This window comes from Hyaena hyaena, unplaced genomic scaffold (assembly GCF_003009895.1).
Source record: "Hyaena hyaena isolate Hyena2069 unplaced genomic scaffold, ASM300989v1 scaffold_1084, whole genome shotgun sequence".
NCBI lineage: Eukaryota > Metazoa > Chordata > Mammalia > Carnivora > Hyaenidae > Hyaena > Hyaena hyaena.
The window spans coordinates 568,084-593,997 of record NW_024081717.1 but is presented as its reverse complement, the minus strand read 5'-3'; the positions used below and the strand labels follow the sequence as shown (position 1 = coordinate 593,997).

General features: G+C 40.4%; 1 protein-coding gene and 1 long non-coding RNA gene across 2 annotated transcripts in view; one reads left to right on the top strand and one right to left on the bottom strand.

Annotated features, from left to right (window-relative positions):
- The first annotated feature begins 221 nt into the window (after positions 1 to 221).
- The window catches only part of SLC39A8 (solute carrier family 39 member 8), a 74,011-nt gene continuing 48,318 nt past the window's right edge, over positions 222 to 25,914 (top strand). Inside the window, exon 1 of the mRNA XM_039222217.1 lies at positions 222 to 463. Coding sequence (XP_039078148.1) covers positions 245 to 463 — 219 coding nt within the window. The 5' untranslated portion in view covers positions 222 to 244. The remainder of the gene's footprint in view (positions 464 to 25,914) is intronic.
- On the bottom strand, positions 15,163 to 25,903 carry LOC120223987. Its single transcript, XR_005526437.1, has 3 exons — positions 25,731 to 25,903; positions 18,422 to 18,588; positions 15,163 to 16,692 (listed from the first exon to the last, which is right to left on the bottom strand). It is a non-coding gene; the product is annotated as an uncharacterized LOC120223987 (long non-coding RNA).

Sequence of the window (25,914 nt, the reverse complement as noted above, 5' to 3'; positions counted from 1 at the left end):
GGGCCCGCTGTGCCTATCGCTCCCCGCCCCCCCCGGCTGCACCACCACTTCAATGCCCCGCAGGTCGCGGGCTGCTGCTCTCGCGAAGGCGGCGGACGACCAGGGGCGGCCGCGTCACAGCTGACTCGGACCCGCGCCGACGAGTGATCCGAGCGCGGGCTCCTGGGCACCCGCGCAGGTGCGCCCAGAGCGTCCCCGTGCGCTCCAGCCCGTTTCAGGCCCTCGAAAGGCGGCCCCGGCCAGGATGGCCCCGGGCCGGGCGGTGGCTGGGCTCCTGCTGCTGGCAGCTGCGGGCATCGGAGGGACGGCTGCGGGGCCCGGGCTCGCCTTCAGCGAGGATGTACTGAGCTTGTTCGGCGCGAATCGGAGCCTGTCGGCGGCGCAGCTCGCGCGCCTGCTGGAGCAGCTGGGAGCCGCCCCCGCGGAAGGTGTCACCGAGCCCGGGCAGCTGCACTTCAATCAGGTACCGCGGGGGCCCCCGCGGCCGTTCCGGTGTCCGCGGACACCCGTGGGCGTCCATTTCTATAGGAATGCCATTTATTTGAGAAAAGGGAGGGAGGAAGAATTTCGTGGCAATTTTCAAGTGTGGGGTAGTATCTGATTGGTGGCACTTAATTTTCACCCCGCTGGGCCTCTTTAACCAGGGTTAAAGGGCTGGTGGGGTTAAGGGAGCCAGACACTGCAGTTTTACGCCTGATGAGCTGCGAGGTCAGACGCTTGTGGTTATAAAATTTTATAGAAGTAGTTGAGGGCTGGAAGCGCCTTTATGAGATGCTTTTTAGATCCGAACGACGTACTTAAACCTTCCCAGCAAAGATAGTGGCTCACCTGGCACCCTCATTAACAGTTGCTTGGTGGGTAAGAACTGCTGACGAGATATAATGTAGCTGTCTTTTCCTTTGGAGGTTTCATGAGGCATGCAGAGCTGAAGGGTCTATTTATTGTACAGAGATAGGGAAACCGATGAAGGCTTGACCAAGATCACACATCCAGTTGGTGCCTGAACTGGATTTAGAGTTTTAGTTTTTAGGCATTTGTCAGGTCAAGTGTTTGATTCTGATTTTCATTCAAAATAAAAACTGTATATTTCTCAGTACATATACATATATTAGCTAGGCATTTAGTAATGTCTTGGATTTAAGGACAGCTATGAGCTACCTTAAAATAAGGGAGTATTTTAAGACCATGCCTATTAGGAAGTTTCAAAAAGGATGACTTTGTAGATTCCTAATCGCTTCCATGATCAATATCCTATGATTATTTCTTAAAACTGTGAGGTAGGCCAAGTGCACTTTGAGCATCCCCCCCAAAACTCCTCCCCACTTCTAAAAATTCACTTAACTCCGTGCCTTGATTTTTCCTCCTTTTGCTCTTGTTAGAGTGACCACTGAGGATGAATAGCAGTGTGCTGTATTTTGCATAGTGTTTGTCACTTATGGGCAACGTTAGTTTGCATTACGAAAAGGTTTTGTGTCTGAGATGTTTGGGCAATACTGCATACTATGCATTCTCCACTCTTGGGGCTTTAGCATTTTCTGATGTATCTAATCTCAGATGTCAGATAGGGAGACTTGAATCCAGTAAAATCCTTGCTAATAACACTATAGATAGGTTAGCATTCTTTTTTATTAGAAATATCTTACCTCAATTAAAACATACAATATTCAGGAAGTAGAACTTTCTGATGCAATGGGGTATCAGAGGCCAGCCTGCCTTTGATCTGGAAGGGTTTTGTGGTCTGTTTATGTATGTTCTTCAGTAAACTATATATAGTTCCATTTCTGGTATGACATTACACTTGGTTTAATGTTTGAGAACTTACATGTTGTTCTCAACATGTAAGAACCCCCATAGTATATAGATATTTCAGAAATACCCCCATAGTATATAGATATTTCAGAAAATAAAGCAAACACCTTCCTAAGTATTTTTTGTCTAGTTGCAGTCTCTTCAGTTAGGAGAAACAGCTGACTAAAGTATTTCTAGGTAGGAATAGGAGCGGCCATATGCTTGGAAAGAAGCTTGGGGAATTTCACTTGCAGCTGCATATCTGTGGCCCACACATTGTTTTGACTTAAATTATCTCCTTATCTTGTAGCGTCTGGAGGTGTAGATGAATTATAAAGTGACCAAAGACCCCTGAGCCATCTGTTGGCAAAGACACTGGAAAACATGCTAAATTATTTAGGAAAATCAGTTAACTTTATTAGCAGTATGACTCCCAGTTTATGAGTAAGTCAGGTGCCTCAATGAGTAAATTATATGTACATTGACACCTTGTTTCTTGTTCTCATGTTTACATAAATAACTACCTTCATTACGGCCTTCGTGGGCATCAAAAAGAGACATAAAGAAACCCATAATTACTTTGGAAACAAAGGGAAACTGAGGAAAGTTTATCATGTAATCAGGACTAACACACATCAACTTGATGTTCGAAAAAGTCCTAAGGAAAACAATAGTCATCCATTAAATGGTGACAGATGAAATCCTATTCTTCAGAATCTATTAATTTACTGGCATTCATATCCATTCCAGCAGGACACACCAATTTGGAACCAAATTTAGAGCCATTAATATCTCTATCTTAAAGAATGCATCTTCAGTTTCCTCACCCACGATGAAGTAGAATAAATAATACACGGGCCTATTGTGAGAAGCTTGACTTTCTGACTTTGAAAAAGGCTGAGAAAATAGAATTTATTTTGATGAGCCAGGGATTTATTCAATCTTCTAAGAGATTTATTTACAAATGACATTGCTCTTTGGATGAACACTGTGATGTTTCTTAGGTCAGCTTTTCTCAAGTAATAGACTACTGTACGTACCCTGGAGGTTTGTTAGACAATTTTGGAAGATTTTCTAATATTTTTTCAGCATCCCTAAGTACTTTTAAATTAAATTGTTGCTTTGGGAGACCAAAGCGATCTGCGTTTAAACTGGAGACAATAGAATAATTGAGTATCCCCTTCTGCTTCTTATGATTACTGAGGGTACAAAAAGCAGGTAGAAGAGGCAATCCAAACAATGTGAGGAGGTACCTCTTTGACTTACATGAGTCTCTGAGGCCCCACAATTGGGTGTAAGTCTGCTCTATCCTTGGGAGTTCCTACAATAAACAGGAGCACCCCAAGGGATACCTGGGTGGCTCAGTTGGTTAAGTGTCTGACTCTTGATTTTGGCTCAGGTCATGATCTCATGGTTGGTGAGATCTAGCCCCACATCTGGCTCTGTCTAGGGTATGGGATTCTTTCCTTCTCTCTCCCTCTCTGTCCCCCTGTCTCTTTTCCCCTCCTTCACTCTCTCCATCTCTCTTTCAAAAAAAAAATACACAAAACTAACCCCCCTCCCCAAATAAAAAGCAGGGACTTCCCAACTGAATGAGTATCCTGGGTGATTTGATATAGGGGGTTTTAAGAATGGCCTTAGTGGGACCATTTGTTTGTTTCACTGTTCTCTCATTCTCCACATGTCCTTTTCTTTTAATGTTCCCTTCAAAAAACCTCACCTCCTAGTTCTTAGGTGTAGGTACTGGTTAAACAGCTTGATAAAAAGGAAGACTCTCATCCTCCAAATGATAACACTAAGCTTCAGGAAATGCCTCTTTTCAGATAAATCTGTCACCGAGGAAGGGATAATAGGGGTGTTGGAGACGTGGGAGTGAGTGTGAGACATTGGCATGTGAGGCGAACTTTGCTTCATCCTTCACTCAACCTTATGCTTTTACTTCTCTCTCTTAACTTTTTTTTTCACACAGAAAACTCTCACTTTTATTTTTCCTTTCACGTTCCTACTCCTGGTTGCCTGAATCTTGTTTTGTTTTCATATTTAAAAATAATTTTTTAATGTTTTATTTCTTTTTGAGGAAGAGAGAGAGACAGAGTGTGAGGAAGGGAGGGGCAAAGAGAGAGGGAGACAGAATCTGAAGCAGGCTCCAGGCTCTGAGCTGTCAGCACAGAGTCCGACCTGGGGCTGGGACTCGTGAACCATGAGATCATGACTGGAGCTGAAGTCAGATGCTTAATAGACTGAGCCACTCAGGAGCCCTTTGCTTTTGCATTTTAGATGTTTATTTATTTATTTTGAGAGAGAGAGAGTGAGCTTGAGCATGCAACCAGGGGAGGGGCAGAGAGTGAGGGAGAGAGAATCCCAAGCAGGCTCCATTCCTAGCGGGGGCGAGATCCTGTGGACCTCGAGGTCATGACCTGAACTGAAATCAAGAGGTGGAAGCTTAACCAACTGAACCACCCGGATGCCCCCCTGAACCTTGTTTTTAAACCTCTTCCAATTCATATTCAATCTTCCTAATGCAACACTTGGAGTATGCATTTCTCCTTTCAAAACTCAGCCATGAGCCATCTCTTTGCTGGTGAAGTTTAAATCCTGAGGCCCTGTACCTCTAGGTTGACCCTGAGATGTCATCCTTCCTCTTCAGACCTGGCACTCACTTAACTAAACTATTCACTCTTCTGGGAATTCTCCTGAAACTTTTGCACAGCCACTTCCCTAGCTAATTATCTTCCTTGTACCTTCCTGTTTCCAACTAGAAAGTTCTCCTTTTCCTTGAATTACCCTATTAAAATCGTACATTCCTAAAAGCCCTGCTGAGCTCCTCCATGAAACCTTTCTGGGGCATCACTGCCAGCACTGATTCACTGATTTCTCTCTTTTTTGAATTCCTGAAATAGTTTCTGTTATGCTAATTACATTTAACTCTTCATGGTTTCACAGATATTTTGAATGAGTATTCTAATTAGAGTGGTCATTTTTTTTTTAATTTTTTTTTTTTTTTAATGTTTTATTTATTTCTAGGNGTATCCTGGCTCTGGGGAGAGACTGCATCATATAAGGATTTCTGGTTCAAAGCATAAACTGCAACCTATAAGACAGAAACCCCTATTTCATGGTTAATTGTGGAATAACTGAGTCTTCAGTAAGCCACTCCACTTTTTTTTAAAATTTTTTTAATGTTTTATTTATTTCTAGGAGAGAGAGAGAGACAGCGTGAGCAGGGGAGGGTCAGAGAGAGAGGGAGTCACAGACTGAAACAGGCTCCAGGCTCCGAGCTGGCAGTCAGCACAGGGCCCGACGCGGGGCTCGAACCCACGAACCGCGAGATCATGACCTAAGCGAAAGTCGGACGCCTAACCGACTAAGCCACCCAGGCGCCCCAAGAGTGGTCATTTTTAAAGTAGAAATCTGATCATATCACTCATCTTACTCAAGCAGTTAAAGTCCTTCAAGATAAACCTCAAACACTTTAATGTGGCTTAAGCCCTTTTATGATCTAATCCTTGTTTATTTCTCAAGCTTTGTCCTTCGCTACTATTCTCATCTTAATGGATTGCCATTTGTTCCTTGTTCTCCCTGTATATTTATCTGCTGATGCTTCAGGTATCAGTTTAGACATTACTTCTTCTGAGAAGAATTTCTTGATCTGCTCAAGGGTTTAGTAGGAGCCTTTCTATGTGATCCTATGTTAATTGGTGCCTATGCAATAATAATATATTATATGTGGCTATTATATTATAATATGTAAATAACTTCATGCATTACAATACACACATGATTGTAAACAAATTGAAAGGAATGACCTGACTCATCTCTAGGGACTGGTGTAGTGCCTGGTACATAACACGTATTTATTATATATTTTTTGAATGAATGAGTGCAGATTGTTTAATATGTGTAAAATAGTTTGGGCTTTCCCATGACATTACAGTTTATTGCGGGAGGTATGGCATATGCATACATAACTACAATGCACCATAGCATAATATGTTTAATTAAAGAATTGCAAACGAAAGTGGAATAGGATCAGCTTTGTGTTTTCAGAAAATTCTGCGTGAAAGTGTGGACTGTGTTGGGTTGGGTCAAGACAGAATGAAGGAGGAGACTGGTGGTTTGCAGGAGATGTAATGATTGTGTGAGCCTGGAGACAGTTGGGAGGTAGAATGAAACCTCTACCTCTTGCAAAAGAGCAGGCAAAAAAGCGCCTCCAAATAAATATCTTCTACTTCAATTTTTTGGTTGTTGTGTCATTTAACTATTGTTCAATCTTTCCCTTCACTAGTATCTGGCCTAATGATGCCAGAGGGAGAAGCAGTGATTACCTCACTACAGTTACCCTGTAGGCTTTTTATTTTGGATGTCCAGGCTCCGGTGTATAGCAAACAGAAGGTGTGTGTGTGTGTGTGTGTGTGTGTGTGTGTGTGTGTGTGTGTTCATGTTAGATGTATTGTATACATAGTTTGTTCTCTATGGTACGTTTTCCTGTGGTGAGAGTAATGGTAGGTTAGATGAGGGAGGTTGTGGGAACCGCTGACATGGACGGAGGAGAGAAAGAGTATCTGTTCTTTTGACCTTTGTGTTCTGAGAAATGACTGGGGTAAATCTTCTAGGAATGCCCTCCAGCCTGCTTGTTCAGGTGAGAAATGAAGGATGGGACAGAGGGCGAGGTTGCATTTAAATTTCTGGTTGCTTTTCCTTTAGGACAATGTACCTATTCTGATCTATTACATCACTGTCAATTAAGTTGAAGGTGTACAATTAAATCATTGTTTCCAAGAGGTTTTGGGAAAATGAAGGACAATTGTAATTCATTTGACTATGATGTCAAGAATTTAGTTTGCCTCTTTGCCAGCTATGACTGGGATCCATCTGGGAAAATGCCCTTCATTCTTTCCATATTTAACTACTCTAAGAGTCACATGAACCATTTTGCACATAACATAAATAATTGTGTCTAAGAACTTATTGATCTTGTACTATTTGCCATGACTCTTAACTGGTTTATTTGTACTATCACATTTCATACTCACAACAACCCTATATAATGGCACTGTTAGTACCTTCATTTTCTACATGAGAAAAATGTGGTATAGAAAGAATAAGTACCACCACCCATACAATGAGTGGTAGAACCTCAGGCAACCTCTCAACACGATGCAATAGTGGATTTTTTGAATTATAGTCTTGAAAATCACACTCTCTATCCTGGGCAACTATTACCTCGGATTTTAAACTGTGAGTAGGAGTTACTCATCACTGATTACTTTATCAGCTTATCCATTGCTTAGCCACGTGAAGGGAACTGTGCAAAGACTACAGACACTACAGTGATGATAATGGGTCCTTTTCCTCAGAGAACTTATAATCAAATAAGAAATAAGACATGAAAGGCATGCAAAGCAAACTGAAGAGTTAAGTAATCACTAAGGCAAATATGGTGAGAGATATCACTAGGCTGTCTGTGATTGACTGTCGTATGAACACTGGTGATAGCATGTGCTACCAGTTTATTTTTCTTATTTTTAATTTTTGAGAGATAAAGGAGAGAGAGGGGGGGACAGGGAGCGCATAGGTGGGGGAGGGGCAGAGAGAGGTGAAAGGGAATCTTAAGCAGGCGCCATGCCCAGGGTGGAGCCTGATGCAGGGATCAATCCCACTATGTGAGATCATGACCTAAACTGAAATCAACAGTTGGATGCTTAACTGACTGAGCCCCACAGGGGTGCCAGCATGTGCTGGTAGTTTAAAAGGGTGAAGGATCATTTTGGGAAATGTTTTGGGAGGAGTTACAAATCAGACAATTCTCCTTTTGGATAATTTTGCGTATCTGGTTCAGTTTTTAAAATGTTTGTTGGTTGAACATCTGATTGTGTCAAATGTGTCCATTCTATTAATCACAGGACAGATTTTCCTATGGGCAGCAAGAATTCTTTTGCAGAATGAAATTTTCCTTGAGTCTTTCTTATATGATGAACTTTTTTTTGAGAAAATATTTTGGCAGCGATACTTCTCCTAATTCTGAGTTTTAAGTCTTCCTTCTGAAAAGCATATTAATTAACTCGTGTTTTCATGTAGGGATAGACTTCGGGTAAAAGAGACACACCTAAACCTCATGTTAAAACTTTCAGTGCTGTTCTCACTTTTACTCCAAAAGGATCCTGGCAATGAATTTACTCTCTCTTCTGGCAGTTGACAGGGTCGATCCTCCTTTACGTGCCTGTGAAGCAACTGCCTTGTTGACTGCACAGCATGCAGAAAGTGGTTTGTGCCAAAATGCTAGGAAGGAGTTGAAGCAATGAGGGAAGAGTAGGTGAGCAGAATGATTAACTCTGACCGTAGGCAGGTCAATGGTGCGGTTAGTAGGAGAGGGCAGAGGTGAATTTTTTTCCTTACTGGGGATAGATCTTTATTTCTTGCTAAGGATGTTCATAGTAGAGTAGCTGGGTGGGGAAATTTGCAGTTTTTATGCTTCCCAGGATTCATGCCATATTCCTGTTTCTTGATCATACCCATCTTGGGATATGCTAATGTGCAGGGACTTCATTTCTCCATCATAAAAACCCATGGCTGGGGTGCCTGGGTGGCTCAGTCAGGTAAACGTCTGACTTTGGCTCTGGTCATGATCTCATGATTCATGGGTTCGAGCCCAACGATGGGCTCTGTGCTAACAGCTCAGAGCCTGAAGCCTGCCTCAGATTCTGTGTCTCCTTCTCTCTCTGCCTCTCCCCGGCTCGCACTCTGTCTGTCTGCCTCTCTCTCAAAATAAATAAACTTCAAAAATATTAAAAACCCATCACTTTTTAACTATGACTGTTTTAAGTTTTTTTAAACTTAAGGGTTTTAAATTTAATGTACATTAAATTTCAGGTACATTTGAATCTTCTATGTTGTCAGTTTCTTTTGGTGGTAGTAGAGGTTGGGGAGAAAAATAGGAATATAAATAGAAATGGAAAGTAAGGCCTGAACTTGAGAGGGATTGATATTCTTCAGGGAAAGAGAAGCAACCCTATATAAAGGTAGCTAAATGTGGTTGGTAATAAGAGTTTGTAAGTTACTTATATTCAAAGTGGCCTTTCCTCAAGGAACTATCCATATTACTAAGGGTAAACAGTTAATATTATGGTCATTTACAATGCAAGTTATTTTTTAAAAAAAGAATATTACTGAATTCTAGACCACTCAAGAAACTAGTTTTCAGAAAGTTTTCCCATTCCCAACTTTATATAATAGTAGGTTCCTGCTTGTAATTGAAACTAATTAATTTATTATCAAACTATTCCCACTTGCCTGTTTCAGGGGCCAAATGAGTTTGCCGAGTTTTGAGATTTATTTTATAAAGAAATGAAACTATCCTTGTGATGGAGGGATTTGGGATCACAGAAAATCTCCAGAATGGAGCCTTGTTTCAGTTGGTTTCTGTCTTCTTCCAAAGATCCTCTATTGTTTTTCTTGGCCTGGAGTTTAAGGAGAACAAAAATGAAAATCTGTGAATCTTGATCAAAGATGTTAAACTGAAAAGTAGTACTATGCTTTCCAACTCCAAATATTTAATACCTTGACTTTTTAAATAACTAACTGAATGGCTAGAGAACAAAAACAGGTGTGCATTGATAAGGCCTCTAAGGTTTTAGTTCTATGAACCTAGCTCAGAAATAATCCAGAGTTGTCATCGATGTATTTGGTGAGCTTCTAAGATCTCTAACTATAGTAGAGAATACAACATAATGGTTAACAATTTGGCCTCTGGAATCAAACAGAGCTGGTCGGAAATTCTAATTTGTCACTTATTACCTGGGGAATCAGGCAAGTCTCTAACCTCCTTAATCCTTAGTTTTTACATCTGTGAACTTAAAAAAAAAAAAAAAAAAGAACCTTACTTGTAGGATGGTTGTTTGAACTAAAATATAAAAACAATAATAAGAGTTACTGAGCTATCACTATATTTCAGGTGCTTTCATCGTCAGTGCATTATATGTAGGAACTCAAATATTTTTCCCACTACCTATATTACTTTAAATAATAAATAATGAATTAGGAAATACATGTAAAACACTTAGTATCATGCCTGGCTCAAACTTATGCTCAATGCGTAGTTATTATAATACTGTGTTACTTGATATAGCTGTAGTGTTTTTAACAAAATTGTCTTTCACTGGAGGCCTGACCACCGTAGGGTCAGTCAACTAACAGAGGAAAGCACTGCTATAAAAAGACAGTAGGGATTAATGAAATGAAAAGTTCAATGAAAAATATGTCAGTCCTGAAAGCTCGGTGAGAAATATGTCAGTTCACTGACTTTGGTTTCAGTGTGAGTTTCCATGACAGCTCTTACCATGAGAAAGTCTTTTGCCATTTGCCTCTGCTTCCCTTTTATCAAACACTGGTGATAAATTCCTAAAATGTAAGCCTTCGGTGTATAGGCTAATGAATTAATATTGAGTATTCAAATATGCATGAAGTTATTACCATTTCCTCTCCTCCAGGGTACTGCTGAGCCTATATTTAGGAATTGGCTGTGTTTTATTGTTTTTATCCAACATTTACATCACTACTGATATGTGAATGGTTGGGAGTCCATAGTACATTTCTAGAAATTGATCTAATTGTGGTTTTAAGTATAGATTTACCTCAGGATCTCTGTATGGGTTTTATAAGCCAACAGAATCGAGTCCTTCACGCCTAGCCGGCCTTGTTAGATGGAATGCAGGTAAGAGAACAGGGACTACTTTGATCTCCCTGTGGTAAGTTTGACATGGAAGTTAGCTCAAACTTCATATGAAAGGGAATGGTAAAATCAGTAGACTGATTCTGAGTTGGGTCACAGATCCTGTTTTATGTGAATATTGAGCACATGTGCTAGAAAACACTCAATCTCTTTTGTTAAGAAATGTGTGTTATGATGATACCAGGTAATTGAGTTTATATATCAAATCATGATGCTGTATAGTTTTCTTTAGGAGCAGGGATCCCTGAATTTAGGGATAGTCTTTGCTTACTTCACCTACACACCTTAATAAGAAAAGCTACACATTGGCTCTATTCTTAATCTTGGGATGAATGCCAGTTAAAGAAATATTCTGGGTAGGACCTTCACCCTAGGAGAGGAAATAGATTCTGTTCTAATAAGAATGAGGCTAACATGGAGCTATCATGTGCCGGGCACTGTGCTTGGTACTTACTTCTATGTCATCCCATTAACCCTCCTAATCTCACAGGAAAAGAGTTGTAGGTATTCTCATGAGGAAAGCCAGTCTTAGCTAGGTTAAATATGGTCACTCAGAGTCAGAGCTCAGAAGTGGCAGAGTGAGGATTCTATTCTAGAGTGACTGGACTTCAAAACCTATGCCCTTTCTGCTTGTGTTCCTCATGCTGAAGAACAATCATCCCACAGAGGGGCTGGTTGATTTTCCAAAAAGCCAGGTGTCCCCTATTGTCATTCATGTGCCTGGATGTCAAGGTAGAATTGATGTGAGCTTCTTGAAGCCACCGGGAACGGCACAATCATTTGAAGCAAGGTTTTGTCTGTCTGCTGATATTACCCTTGTTCAGGAAAACAAGAAAAAAGTTATTATTATTTTTCCCTGCTGAAGTTGTCTCTGCAATAGTCAAGGCTAGCTCCCTGAGGTCAATTCCTTCACAGCTATTTTTCCACCTTACAATGCTATTTGCTGATTATTGGCATTTGATACTCAAAACAGTATTATGGGAGAATTAAGACATACCAGTTTGCCCAGACACTGAGACACAAATAAGTCAAGTGGCAAAAGTCACCAAGTAACCAGATTTGTCTTGGAGAACAGACATTCCAAGTCTGAAAGCCCATTTCTTCTCCACCTTGCTGGGTTTTGGCAGATGCTGGGTTACTGAGGCCCCTGTGCTGTGAATTCCCTGAGTATCTCACAGTGTTTGTGTACTGCTTTCTGCATATAGCTAGCCAGCGGAAATATTGAATTCCCATTCCATTTCCTCACCTTCCAGTCACTCCATAGCACACTGTGGACTCTGTCACCAATGCTTTCATGGAATTACTCTGCAAGACACCACACAGAACCTTCTTATTGCTAAATACAGTGGGTGCTTCCCAGGCCTTCCCTCTGTGTTAGTGTTGGTGTTGAGCACATCCTAGGTGAAACACACCCTTTCCTTGCCTGCGACTATGTGTGCCTTGATTTTCATAACTCTCTGTTGTTTCTTTTCCATTTCAGTGTCCTTTGCTCATCCTTTAAATATTGATGTTCCTCAGGGTTCTGCCTCAAGTCCTCTTCCTTTTGATTTTACACACACCCTCTACATAACGTCTGTCTGTCCTCTGACTGAAGTTGTCACCTGTCCATAGATGCTCCCTAAGGAGGTTGGCTGGGTCCAGATTTCTCTACTGAGGTTTTAGCCTGGCACATCCTGTTGCCGATGGATGTGCGACTCTGTCCCCTCCCCAACTCAGCAGGTCTAACCCTATCCCGGATGGAGCTCATCAACTCTATCCTTTCTCCATCACAGCTTCCTGATAGCCCTGTCTGCCAGTCTCAGTGATCAGCATCACCGTAGGCTTGGTTGGTTGACTAAGCTGAAAAACTGGATGTGATTCTTGAAACCCCTCTCCCCTTATCGCAAATGCACACAAGTCCTGTCAGAGTAAGGTCAACATAGTTCTGACTTAATTTTTCTAAACTCCAGGGTTCTCTTTAGTCTGATGGGGATAATTTTCCCTACTTTATGGGATTGTTGTGGAGATTAAATAAGTTACCGTACCTTGCCATTCTGTCATATGCCTGGCATGCTATAAGTGCTCAATAAATGTCTGCTATGTTTCCGTTGCTGTCACTGCAGCCAGTCTTGCCCCATGTCCCTTCCTATGCTCCATCTCCATGCCAGAGTTAATCTATAATATGCAAATTTGATCATTGCACCATCCTCAAATGGCTTCTCATTGCTGTTAGAATAAAATCTATACTTCTTGCCTGATATTCAAGGCCCTACAGTATACATTCCTACCCCTATATTTCTCCAACCTTATTTCTCCTTTTTCCTTCACATCTCAACTTGGATAGTTGCTTTCTCCTGGAAGCTTCTGACAATCCCAACACTTTTGGGTGGGCTAATTATCCTTTCTTCACATTAATGGATCCTACCCTAACACTTACCAGGCCATGCTATAGTTATTTATATTTATATCTAAACCCTGCAATAGTCTATAAGACCTTAGAGTTTAGGGATTGGGTTCATTTCAATCACTTTCTCTCTTTCTGTAACTAGCATAGTATCTGACATTTAGTAGGTATTCAGAAAATATTAATTGAATGAATGAATAACTTCAACCTTTTAACACTGAATTTTATACTAACATACTAAAGTAACTTTTAAGATCAACCAAAATGTCTCATTTGATTCAAGGTAAACCAGCAATTCCTTTATTTGGTGCAGACAAATTTTTAAAATAGTATAAAAGAAGTAGTATGTTAAAATGTAAACTGTATATGATCAGAGAAGGAAATAATAAAGCTTTTATTTCTTCTAATTTCTGCATTGGGCCAAAATTGTTTTTTTTTTTTTCTCATTTAAACTTGGATTTTCTCCATAGCTTATAGTTCTTAGGCAAGTTGGAAAAGTTGGTGTTAGTATAGCTTATCTGTAGTATCAGGACCACAGCAAGCGGATTCTGGGAAAGTTTCATAGCATAACAGAGAGACTTGTGATTGGTAATTTGGCTCTTCAGAGGTGAATACGTGGTAATGACTTTCAGGTTATTGAGCTGTATTTCTCAGAATTATACTCAGATACTATATGCTAGTAGTTTCTAATTTTTTTTCATCCATCCTTCCTTTCCTTAATCTGTCAAATATGTGATTGTTATCAATTGAGTGTCTGACATGGTCCAAAGCCTTATTAGGGATTGAAGAAGATATAAAAGAAATATATCTATTTCTGGATCTTCATGTGATCTTACTAAAGAGATATTCGTTTTCATGAACAGATGATAATACAAAGAAGCACACAGTAAGTGCTAACCAAAAAACCCATGGGCATAGGAAGCTAGTGAGCATAGCAGTATTAATCAGAGGAAGTGGGGGTCAAAGGTTGGGACAGATGGGAGTTGGATCCTTTGAGAGGAGATATATCAGAATTCTAGGTAAGGGTCATGGGGCAGGCAAAGTCACAGTGAAGGTAAAATACAAGACTTATTAGAACTTTTTATTTATAATAAAAAGTTTGAGTTGCCTGGGTGGCTCAGTTGGTTAAGCGTCTGCCTCCAGCTCAGATCATGATCTCATGGTTCATGGGTTCAAGCCCTGCCTCCGGCGGTCTGCTGTCAGCACAGAGCTCCTTGGGATCCTCTGTCTCCCTCTCTCTCTCTGCCTCTCCTCGGCTCACTCTCACATGCTATGTTAGTATAGCTTATCTGTAGTATCAGGACCACAGCAAGCGGATTCTGGGAAAGTTTCATAGCATAACTGGGTGCCTACGTGTCTCTCTCTCACTCAAAAAATAAATAAAAACATTAATAAAATAAAATAAAATTAGAATAGAGAGTTCAAGTATGCTTTTGGAGGGCGATAAAAGCAGTAGGAAGATTGGAGACAGATAACCAAGTTCTTCAGTGTTAGGACTTTAGATTCTTAGCAGAAGGAAAGTTTTTCATTTTTGTTTGGGGAGCAGAGTGACAATGGCAGTGTTTCAATAGACATAATCTTTTTTTTTAATGCACACCAATTTTTTAAATGTTTATTTGTTTTTGAGAGAGAGAAACCAAGCATGAGCGGGGAAGGGACAGAGAGGGAGGAAGACGAAGCAGAAGCCGAAGCAGGCTCCAGGCTCTGAGCTGTCAGCACAGAGCCTGACATGGGGTTTGAACCCATAAACCATGAGATCGTGACCTGAGCCGAAGTTGGACGCTTAACTGACTGAGCCATCTAGGCGCCCCTCAATAGAAGCAATCTTATGGGGATATAGGATAAATAGTGTGGGAAATGCATTAGGTAAGATCAATGGGAAGCTCCCAACTTGTCAATTCAGTGGTATCTGGGTGCCTACGTGTCAGTCTTAGGTGCCAGTCCCAAGTTTGTACTCCTTTATACTCTTAAAAATCATTGAGAACACCAAAGACCTTCACTATGTGTTGTTTATATCTAGTGATATATACCATTATAAAATTAATGTGGAGTACAAATTTAAATATTTAATATATTAAAAATAACAGTAATAAGCCCATACCATATTAACATCTTTTAATGAAAACTTAATTGTGTTTTTCATGACAAAAAATTAGTGAGAAGAATGGTATTGTTTTATATTTTTGTAAAACTCTCTAACAGGTGGCTTAGTAGAAGACAGGTGTATTCTCATATATGATCCTGTATTCAGTCTGTTGTCACATATGTCACATAGCTTCTGGAATATCTATTATTCACTCATAAAAGAATGAAAATGAAGTCTTGGTATTATTATAAAAGTAAGTTTTACCTGACACATACAGTTTTGGCAATCTGTAGGGGTGCCTGGATCACACTTTGAGAATCTCGGTCTTAAAGGATTTTTCATAATATTGGGGCTGTGGTGGATAAGGTCATTCCTTGTATGCAGAGGTGAGATGACTTTGAAGGATGAGCTCACCCTTGTGACATTTGCCCCAGTCCTGACTGGAGAACAGTCACATCTTCTACACCTTATCCCTGGGGGAACTGAGTGGGAGGCCCTTGGTAAGCAGCAAGGCCCACAGACCTTTAGATCCTGGCAACCAATGGGAGAAGGCTGTCCTCACTGGTGGTGGAAAGTAGGGGGGTTCCTGCCATCTGGAGGCGGGTCAAGGTCAGAAAGTCAAGAATCCTGAGTGTCTGTGCTCTGATACCATGCCAGGCTTTTAGAGGTGAGAGGGCCTTGAGAAACTGCATGTGGATGGGACAGGGCTGAGACATGGATCAACAGCTATGGTAAAATCAGAAAAGTCTTTAACTTCTTTTAAAAAGTGTGTCATAGCTTAAGTTTTTTTTTTCTCTAGTAAAATAAAAAAAAAAAATCCAGCTTGTCTTAACTGTGTTTGGAGGAACCTAGAAAAAGAGATTGAAGAAACTCCCCATGATTTAACTTTATTTTTCTAACTGAAACAGGAATACACATACATTGTCTAAGACTTTTGGAAATATAGAGAAGCAGAGAGGAAAAAATGAAAATCACTCATAATTTCGTCACCCAGTGAGAAACACTGTTAATATTTTGAAGCATACATTTCCAGATTGTATTTAACCTTATTTATAGCAATGGTGTCATTTGATACGTATTGTTTCATAATAGTATTATTTCCCTGAACAATGTATCATAAAACAAGGCATTTTCTTTAAATGATATATATCGGAAAGGCCCTTTTTGTCTCTTTTTAAGGAACAGTTTTGAGAGTGAATGTGAACATGTGTGCACACACGTGTGTGTGTGTGTGTGTGTGTGTGTATGCATTCTGGGTGGAATGCCTCTGCAGTCTAGTGGCTTCAGTAAGAAGTGTAAGAAAAATTGAGGAAAAAACGGAAAAATGAATCGGGAAAACAGAGTTGGGATCGCTTGATTAGCCACCTCTTAAACCTAGAAATCAGGTGTCTAGAATGTTCTGTGCAAACCCTAGAAAAAAGTCCCTTTTATCTTAAAATTGTGTTGAAAAAACACTGAAGAGGAAATTAAGAGGGAAAAAGTTCAGGAGAATGTTGGCTAGTGTGAGTCAGCTCGTATATATGTTGAGCAATATCAAGGGCGTTTGGAAAGTGGTGTTCACGTTCCTTGTGACTAAGGTTTGGTAGTTCCATTATTGCATCAGTAATGCATCTGGAAGTGGTGTTTTCAATCATCCTGGCTTTGAACACGCCTGCTGCCAGTGTGGAGCGTCGAAATCCCTGGTTCCATGACGTTGTGCAATCACTCCTGAAAGGATGAACAAGGACCATTCACTTGTTTCATGGTCAGAAATGGCCTCCCAGTTGTTAAACTCAAACCACCTTTTTAACACTTCAATATTTAAGTTGTTCCGTTGGGAGCTTTGGCTAGTTGCCACTTGGAACCACTCTAATGTATACTGTACATTCTGTGCTTGTTTGCTTTTTCATAATTTTGTTTTGGTTACTACTATGAACTTAAAATGTTTTGCAATTGTCTCTGAAAAATACTGTGAAGACAAGTGAGGGGTTCATGTATGCATTTACTCATGCATTCATTCCACAAGTATTTACTGAGCCCTACTGTGTGCCAGGTGCACAATGTTATATTATTAGTATTAGTATTCATAAATACTGTGGTAAAGATGATCTCAAGGATTCCAGAGGTTTCGTTCTCATTAAATAATTATTTTGGATCTTCACCTTTTCCTCCTCTCAACGCATTCCTAACAACCTATGGCCAGTTGTGCAGGTCTCACAGTCATAAGGTTATGTGATCATAGCTCAGACCAATGAAGCAACCTGGTCACCCCTCTGCTTGAGCTGCAAAAACATGGAATTGAAAGTAGTAACACACAAGCAAAGCATTTAAAATGGCACACATCCAGGGGTTCCAGATTTGATGATCCTTTTACAAGAGCAGTTCATGGCAATGTAGTACATGGCCATGTGGATGCGTGGCTGAGGGTACTGTGCCAGGTTTTGGGCTGTGTGCTGTGTGAGTGTGGTCATTCTGCCTGCCCAACGTTCTTGTTTGGGTGACCGGTAGGAAGGCTATTTGAGGGCCAAAGAGTCACAGCCATCTTGCATTTCCTCCTTAATTCTCACCGTGGTGAGAAAACCTGGCTGATGCTTGGTTGTTCTTGAGGTTTCTCCTTGGGTAGAGTGCTAAATATGATCTAAGAGTAATTTAACTCTATGACTCAAGTCACTTGAGGGCCAATGAGTATACTCCTTGCCAGGGTCTCAATGGTTCTCTCTTTCATTATTTGTGTTCTTCTCAGTGTTCAGCCAACAAAACATACAGGTATTGCAGTAAGAGAGTTGGTTTAGAAGTCAGAAAATGCAAAAAGACATTGGTTTGAAGTCTGTCTTAACATTTACGAGTTGTTTCATCTTGGACAGCTTACTTTTCTAAGTTATCATTTCTTCATCCCAGATTTCTCCTTAAACCTACTTTAGTAATTGATGTTGGAATTAAAGGAAATGATATATATTGAGCATATATCTTTTATGTGCTTCTCAGCACGTAATAACTATTCCTTATAAAATTCATTTGTCAACTAATCACATACTTACTTGCATTACTGATTTCTGCCTGGCAGAAGTTTTTGTGGCTCGTATCTTATCTTTCCAGCCAACAAACACACTAACCTAGCATTTCAGCCTCAGCACGTGTATCTCATCTTCCAGGAAGCCTTCCCAGATCTCTTCCCTCATAATACCTTGCACATATCTTTACTGTTCCCCTTGTCACATTGTGCTATAGCTATTTCATTTGTATATATATGTATGTTTTATCTACTGAATGGTGAGTTTATTGAAGGTGGAACCATGTCTTATTCTCAGCATCTATCAGAGCACCTGGCCCAGAGAAGATGTGATCGACCTGTGTTTGGTGAATGAATATATAAGTGTCAGTGAGGGAGAGGATGGATTGGCTTTGATGAGAGTAGAACAGATGAAGATTTTGGATGGAATCTTATTCAGACTCCTACCTGTCATATCTCTTCAAAGAATGGGACATGAGTCATTCACTTGGTATAGGGAAGGAGGAGTTGTTTGGTTTTCATCTCAGCTACATACACGGCAAATTCCAGAAGGTAGCTGTAGTCCTTGCTATAAAACAACAGGTGTGGCAGAGCAGGGCAGGGTAGAGAAGTCACTAAAAGAAAAAGAGGTAGACAGGGATTTTTTTTGGACTTGGATTCTTTTTCTTTCTTTCTTTCTTTTTTAAATTTTATTTTAGAAAGGGAAAGAGAGTTGGGAAGAGGGGCCGAAGGAGAGAGGGAGCAAGAGAATCCCAAGCAGGCTTTATGTTCCGTGCAGAACCTGGTACAGGGCTCAATCCACGATCCTGGGATCAAGACCTGAGCCAAAATCAATAGCCGGACGCTCAATTGACTAAGCCACACAGGTGCCTCCAGACTTGGATTCTAATCCCAGTTCTACCTCCCGCTCCCTCAGGGCTTAGTAATGAAATTTAGTTTGTGTGATTCAGTTACTTGACATCCTAAAAAACTGACTGGACTTGATGTTTCATTCTAACTTTGATTGCCAGTGAGTCTAACTGCATTACAAGGTGCTCCCTTTTCCTACATTTACCTTCACAAGAGAGAACACAGCACAACTAGCAGTGTCCTGACTGGGTTTGTGAACTGCTCAGCTTCCGCAGAAGCACATGGAAAACCAGAATCTGAAACTGTCTTTGGGGTGAATTTTGAATGGAACGATATTTCACTTTTGGTGTGGTGTGAAGCCCTTTGCACAGTGGGTACAGGATCAGGTGGTCCTATTGTTCTTTATTATTTAATCTGTGCCATTTGACCAGACAGCAAAGTATAGAAAACCACCTATGTGTTGAGAAAAAGAAGAATGGAGAAGGTTTAAGGTGTGGAAAAGTTTATCTTTTTGTTTCCTGGTAGGTTCTGAATGTAGCATTCATTTTGTAGCTTTAAAAATGTCTTTTAGAATGATTACTTTGTAGATCAATCCAGAGTCTTTCATTTGTACGTGAAAAAAACTTCATTTTAATTAGCTTAAGTCACCAAGGGAATTCATTGTCTCAGGTCAGTGAAGAGTCAAGGGGCAGAACCAGCGTTAGGCAACGTTGTATACAGGGAATTAGCAACCCAGTTCGAAACCTGTCTGTCTCTACATATTGGTTCACTTCTTTCACATCCTGGAAACACGGCCTAAGGGAACCCCAGGCTTGTAGCAATCCTAGTGAAAAAAGATTTGTTTCAAGAGCTCTACCAGACAGTGGACGGGAATGGGTTACGTGTTCTCTGGTCAGCCCCAACTACATCACATAGAAGGAGGCTCCCGGGGCAGGAAGGTGGTCTGTTACCGGAAGACGGGGATCTCAGGCAGGCAAGAACAACAGGCATTCACTGTATTTTACTGACCTAGAGGATTTCTTATGTTTTGGGCTTATCTCACTCCTTCTTGTTCTCTGGCATCTTCTGCTGCTTTTGCACAAATTATATATGTGTTCCCAAAGCTCCAAAGCATTTCTCTTCTTTCCAAACTCTGTTGATCTGCCCTCTCCCCCCCTTCTCCCCATGCTCTTATCTCCTTACAGAAAACAGTCATGTCCTTATCTCTGGACTCTACCTTTCTTGGAAAAAGCTCACTTATCATTTCCATCTGGTGTTTCACAGGCCTTGTAACTTGACATGTCTAAAACCAAACTGGACATGGCCCTCCCAAATGTATTTCTTTTCCCATGTCCCCCAGTCACACCTGTGGCAACATCCCCTCTCTGTCACTCTCTCAGAGGCCCAGCCACAGAGTTGTTTTTGACTGTTTCCTCTGCACATCATTTCTCCCTTACAGGAACATTCCTAGCTCTTGATCATCCTGTCTTGTGAATTTATCATCTTTTCTCTGGTTTTATAAACATTGGTGTGTGATTTATTTCTGCCACAATTATTAGGTTTCTTGATGGAGGGTGTTAGGACTTACCTTTGTGCTAGTTCTTTCTTGGTTGTCAACCTTCAGCTTCCTCCACCTTCCTCTTCCCCCATCAGTATTATACCCATACGTATATGGTTCTAGAAATATTTGTTAAATGAAGAAAATAATTTATGCAATGTGTAGTACACTTACATGGTTATTATATTTGTAATATAGTACAACAATGGTTGAGGCAATAAGAACAGATTGTCTTCAAGAAATATTGTAGCAGGGGAGAAGGGACCTCAGTGTAGAACTGGGCTCATTTCCAAATACATCACGGACAAGTGGCAATTTATAACCAAGGAACAGGGTGGGGTCAATGAATGGAAAATTACCAAGAGGGAGGAAGCATTAGGGATTTTGTGGGGGATGGGGGGCATTACACAAACTTAGTAAGATGCTTGCTGAAGGCAAGCCAGGGTGATCAGATCTCCAGGATGGAGGATTCTTGCTAAAATTGGACAATGCAGGCCCTATGAGAATGGAGGGAAGGTGGAGGCCTCAAAGGGTTAAAGGAGCCTGACCAAAGTTTAGTCAAGTACAGGGTCTGTGTCATTAACTATGCTGTGTCATTTCAAATCTTGCCTAACTCATTGGCATTTATTATTAGCAATTTTTTTTTAAATATTTTTATTTATTTCTAGGAGAGAGAGAGAGACACCGTGAGCAGGGGAGGGTCAGAGAGAGAGGGAGACACAGACTCTGAAATAGGCTCCAGGCTCTGAGCTGGCAGTCAGCACAGAGCCCGACGCGGGGCTCGAACCCACGAACCGCGAGATCATGACCTAAGCGAAAGTCGGACGCCTAACCGACTAAGCCACCCAGGCGCCCCTATTATTAGCAATTTTTAACTGTACAAAATGTTGGGGGAGGAGGTTTCTCTAATCATTCAATCCTGCCCCTGTCCCTGCATTAGCATTTCCACAAAGATATGTCCTGCAAAAGAAGCAAAAAACAAAACAAAACAAAACAAAAAAAACCCCAAAAAACCCCAACAAGAAGAAACCAAACCCAAAACTTTGTCTCATCAGAATTGGTGAGGAAGAAGGAGTAGGGAAAAGAGAAGAAGAAATACATGGAACTATTTGGTTAAATGGTTTTGGATATAATTTGAGATCTCATTTATGATATGCCTCTAAATCCTTTCACCTCTACAACTTCCTAACTTGGGTGTTTCATCTATATAAGACCCATTTGAGATCGCCTTAATGTGGCCAAGAGACTAAGGGAGTTTAAATCAGAAATTGAGAAAATGTTTTTAGGAAAAAAGTCAACCCACTGAACTTCAGGGTGTCTGCTGGCTGGACTTAGCCTCTGATAGCACAAAGCTCAAAGGGCCACAGCAAGTGTCCGGGTGATACTCTTGACAACAGCAGTGTTGTAAAAACAAATAGATGCAAAGGAGAAAAGCTCATGGGTAAATGTAAAGCAAGATGGTAAAAAAGCTCAGGAAGTTTTATTAAGACGCATACTCTTCAGGCCCATCTTCCTGGATTGTTTTATGAGGAGCTCTTGTACATCCCACTGCTTTTATAATTTATTCACTGTTTGTTTTGGAGGTGAAGGGGTGCGTGTTTGAGAGGATGTTTGACCTTCCTCAACGGTTCAGCCGGTTCTGCTGTCACCTCGCTGCTCCGGCTTTGGCCTCTCATCCTGTTTGTCCCCGCTCTGGGAAACGCCGCCCTTTCTTAGACAACTGCTTTCTTTGTTTCAGGTTCAACTTTGTTAAATCAAAGCATTATGGAAATTGAGATTGTAAAGCCAAATAGGCGGTTGTATAAAGCTATTTGCATCCTACTTGCTGGTAGATAGCTGTTTTAAATCAATCAGGCCTGTGCCCTTAATCCAGTTTGGCCACACTGCTAGGGTTCTGGTAGTACTTGTCCTCATTCTCAGTATAAGCTAAGGCCTAGAGTTTTGTTTTTTTTTTCTTTTTTAAGTTTTTCTTTAAATTTCAGTTAGTTAACATACAGTGTTATATTAGTTTCAGGTTTACAATTTGGTGATTCAACCCTTCCATACAACACCTGGCGCTTATCACAAGCACGCTCCTCGATCCCCATCTCATATTCCTCCCCCCTCCCCACTCCCCCAACCATCAGTTTGTTCTCCATAGTTAAGAGTCTGTTTCTTTGGTTAGGCAAGGCCTAGAGTATTGTCATCTCTCCACCTCCTTGTTCTTTCTGGAGGTTGAATAGTTGCCACTATTCAAAGTGTGATTATCTATGACCACCTGCCCAGCCAAAATTTCTACACAGACGCTGCACAGATCATCAAGGCTTTCAGCTGTCTTACACAATTGTAGTCCTTTGGCTGCACTATTTTTTCTTTTTCTCTAAAAAAATTTTTTTAAACATTTATTTATTATCGAGAGACAGAGAGAGACAGAGCGTGAGCTGGGGAGGGTCAGAGAGAAAGGGAGACACAGAATCCGAAGCAGGCTCCAGGCTCTGAGAGAGCCCGACATGGGGCTTGATCTCACAAACTGCGAGATCATGACCTGAGCCGAAGTGACACCTAACCGACTGAGCCACCCAGGCGCCCCTGCATTATTTTTTTCTAACTGTATGTTAAGAGGTGTCTTTAATGATATACAGTGGGCAATTAAAGCCTTTTTGAGGGTAGTGATTTCAAACTCTTAACTGCCATTTACAACAAAAAGGTGAATGTTACATTGTGACCCAGTGTCTGTATTCATGGTATGTATAATGTGTAACTGAAGCAAAAGTTTCACTAAATAATACTCTTGTTATGAGTGATCCACTCTATAGTTTCTATTATATTTTCTACCTTCTTACAAAATGCTGACTGTGACCTTGTAAGTGGATTTTCTGACCCACCAATGAGTCACAATTTGAGTCTGTAAAGAACTGCCAAACCATCATCAAGTTTTAGGAAGTCTAGGATGCTAATTCTGAGAAGACTTTGGAAATTATTTATGGGCAGCTTCCCCCTTTCATCCTATTTTATATTTGGAGAAACTTGAAGTCCAAGTAGGTTAAGACTTCCTGTGAGGAAACAGTGATGTCTTATGTGTAGGCTATTACCCACATTTACTCCTGGAATCATGCAGTGGGCAGTTTACCCACATGGACTCTAATTTTTGAGTCTCGGAATTATGCTTCTGGGTAGTTTCATGGTAATGAATAAATCTTCCTTCCTCCTATGGAACTATTTTCTCCCTCCATTAGATTGTTATACCCGTAATCTCTGCCTAAGAGAAGACTGTGAGCTGAGCATTGAGTTGGTATCTCTTCTTCAAAGGATAGCACACAGCTATCATTGTCACGAAGCCAAACCCACTGTCATGGTTTGAACAAGGAACAGATTTAGGCACATACTTAGCCATTAAAAAAACAAAAAAAGAAGTCCAAATGTGCATTTTCTTTAAGGCAATTGCACTTTTAGTTTTGATAACTGCATACACCTTGGTGTATTTGATGTTTTCTCATCTTCCCTTAATAATCAGTAGTGATCTCCTTGTTCTCACGTCTTACATCACATCTTAGTTTCATTGTTTCTATTGTGAAGGAAATCCCAGGGCTTCATGGTCAAACAATTCACATCAACTTTTGAGTTCTTAAATACCATTCATAGAGTGTTAATCAGTTTGGGCTGCCATAACAGAATACCATAAACTGGATAGCTTGAACAATAAAAGTTAGTTTTCTCATAGTTCTGGAGACTGGAAGTCCAAAATTGAGGTGTCAGAAGGGCCATTGTCTGGTAAGGGCTCTGTCTTTGGATTGCAAATGACTGCCTTCTACCTGTCTACTCATATGGTGGAGAGAGGGGAAGCAAGTTTTTGGTGTCTTTCTTTTAAGACCACTAATCTAGTTGGACTGGGACCCCACTCTCATCATATCATCCAACCTTAATTATCTCCCAAAGGAGATATTTCTTTATTATTATTATTTATATATTATTTATTTATTTTTTAATGTATTAAAAAATTTTTTTAAAATAGTGTATTGTCAAGTTGGTTTCCATATAACACCCAGTACTCATCCCCATAGGTGCCCTCCTCCATGCCCATCACCCCCCTTCCCCTCCCCACCCACCCTATCCACCCTCAGTTTGTTCTCGGCATTCAAGAGTCTCTCATGGTTTGCCTCCCTTCCTCTCCCCCACTATTTTCCCCTTTCTTCTCCCCCATGGTCCTCCATTAATTTTCTCCTAATCCTCCTATACGCGCAAACATATGATATCTGTCCTTCTCTGCCTGACTTATTTCGCTCAGCATAACACCCTCAAGTTCCATCCCTGTTGCTACAATGCATAGAGGCACATGCACCAATGTTCATAGCAGCACTCTCAACAATAGCCAAAACATGGAAAGAGCCTAAGTGTTCATCAACTGATGAATGGATCAAGAGGATGTGGTTTATCTATACAATGGAATACGACATGGCAATGAGAAAGAATGAAATCTGGCCATGTGCAATGTATTTTTTTTTTTTTTTTTTGAGAGACAGAGACAGATTGTGAGCAGGGGAGGGTCAGAGAGAGAGGGAGACACAGAATCTGAAGCAGGCTCCAGGTTTGAGCTGTCAGCACAGAGACCAACATGGGGCTTGAAGGCCCCAACTTTGAATATTATATTAGGAATTAGGGCTTCAATATGGGAATTTTGGGTGAACGCAGTCTATAGTACAAAGCTAAGTAAGATCTTAGTGGGGTTTAAATATTGGCTGGAGCATGCAAACAGCTTTTCTCAATTGTACTTATTAAAGTTAGACTCTTCTGTTTGAGTGAATGGATATTTTTCACACTCTATAATTCTTACAGTTATTAACAATAGTAACACATTTAGTTTCTTTTGTATTCCTAGTAATGCAAGCATGTGGACTATAGTTTATAATTAAACTATGCCCAAGAGTAAAGAGTAAAATGATACCTTTAAAAAGTTATTTTCATAAAGAATTTTTTCCTAATGCAGATTTTATTTCTCACTAACAGTTAATGAATTTCTATGCAGCCTAGCACTATTTTTAAAACCTTATGTAGTACAGAACAGCTACCCTATCATTGAGAACAATATATATTTTAGGAAACTACCATATATACTAAAGACATACTTTAAAACAACTTTTGTATATTGGAATTATTATTGCTGTCTAGGAGCATGGATGAGTTTCCTAACTAAGAAACTGTAGAGGAGCCAGATGTTTGTCTACAAGAAATGTTAGAGAGCCACTCCATCAGCTTACGCAAAATATACATTCAATCTAAAGAAAAACAGAGAGGGGAGACTGAGAATGTAGAATGATTTTAAAACTGTTTGGAACCTATTGGTCCACTTTTTATATTTTTAAAGTTCTTGGAAATCCCCAAACTAGTTCTTACCTTTTGGGCTGCTATAGGTAGAATGCCGCTCAAGAAGAGTTTTTTGTTGTTTTTGTTGTTTGTCTGGGTTTTTTGTTGTTGTTGTTGCTATTTTTTTCTTGTTTCTAGGTTTAAAGAGGTGTGGGTTGTTTTAAAATTTGGGGCTTTTGTGTAAAGTTACTGCTGTGTGTCTAGATAAAGTATC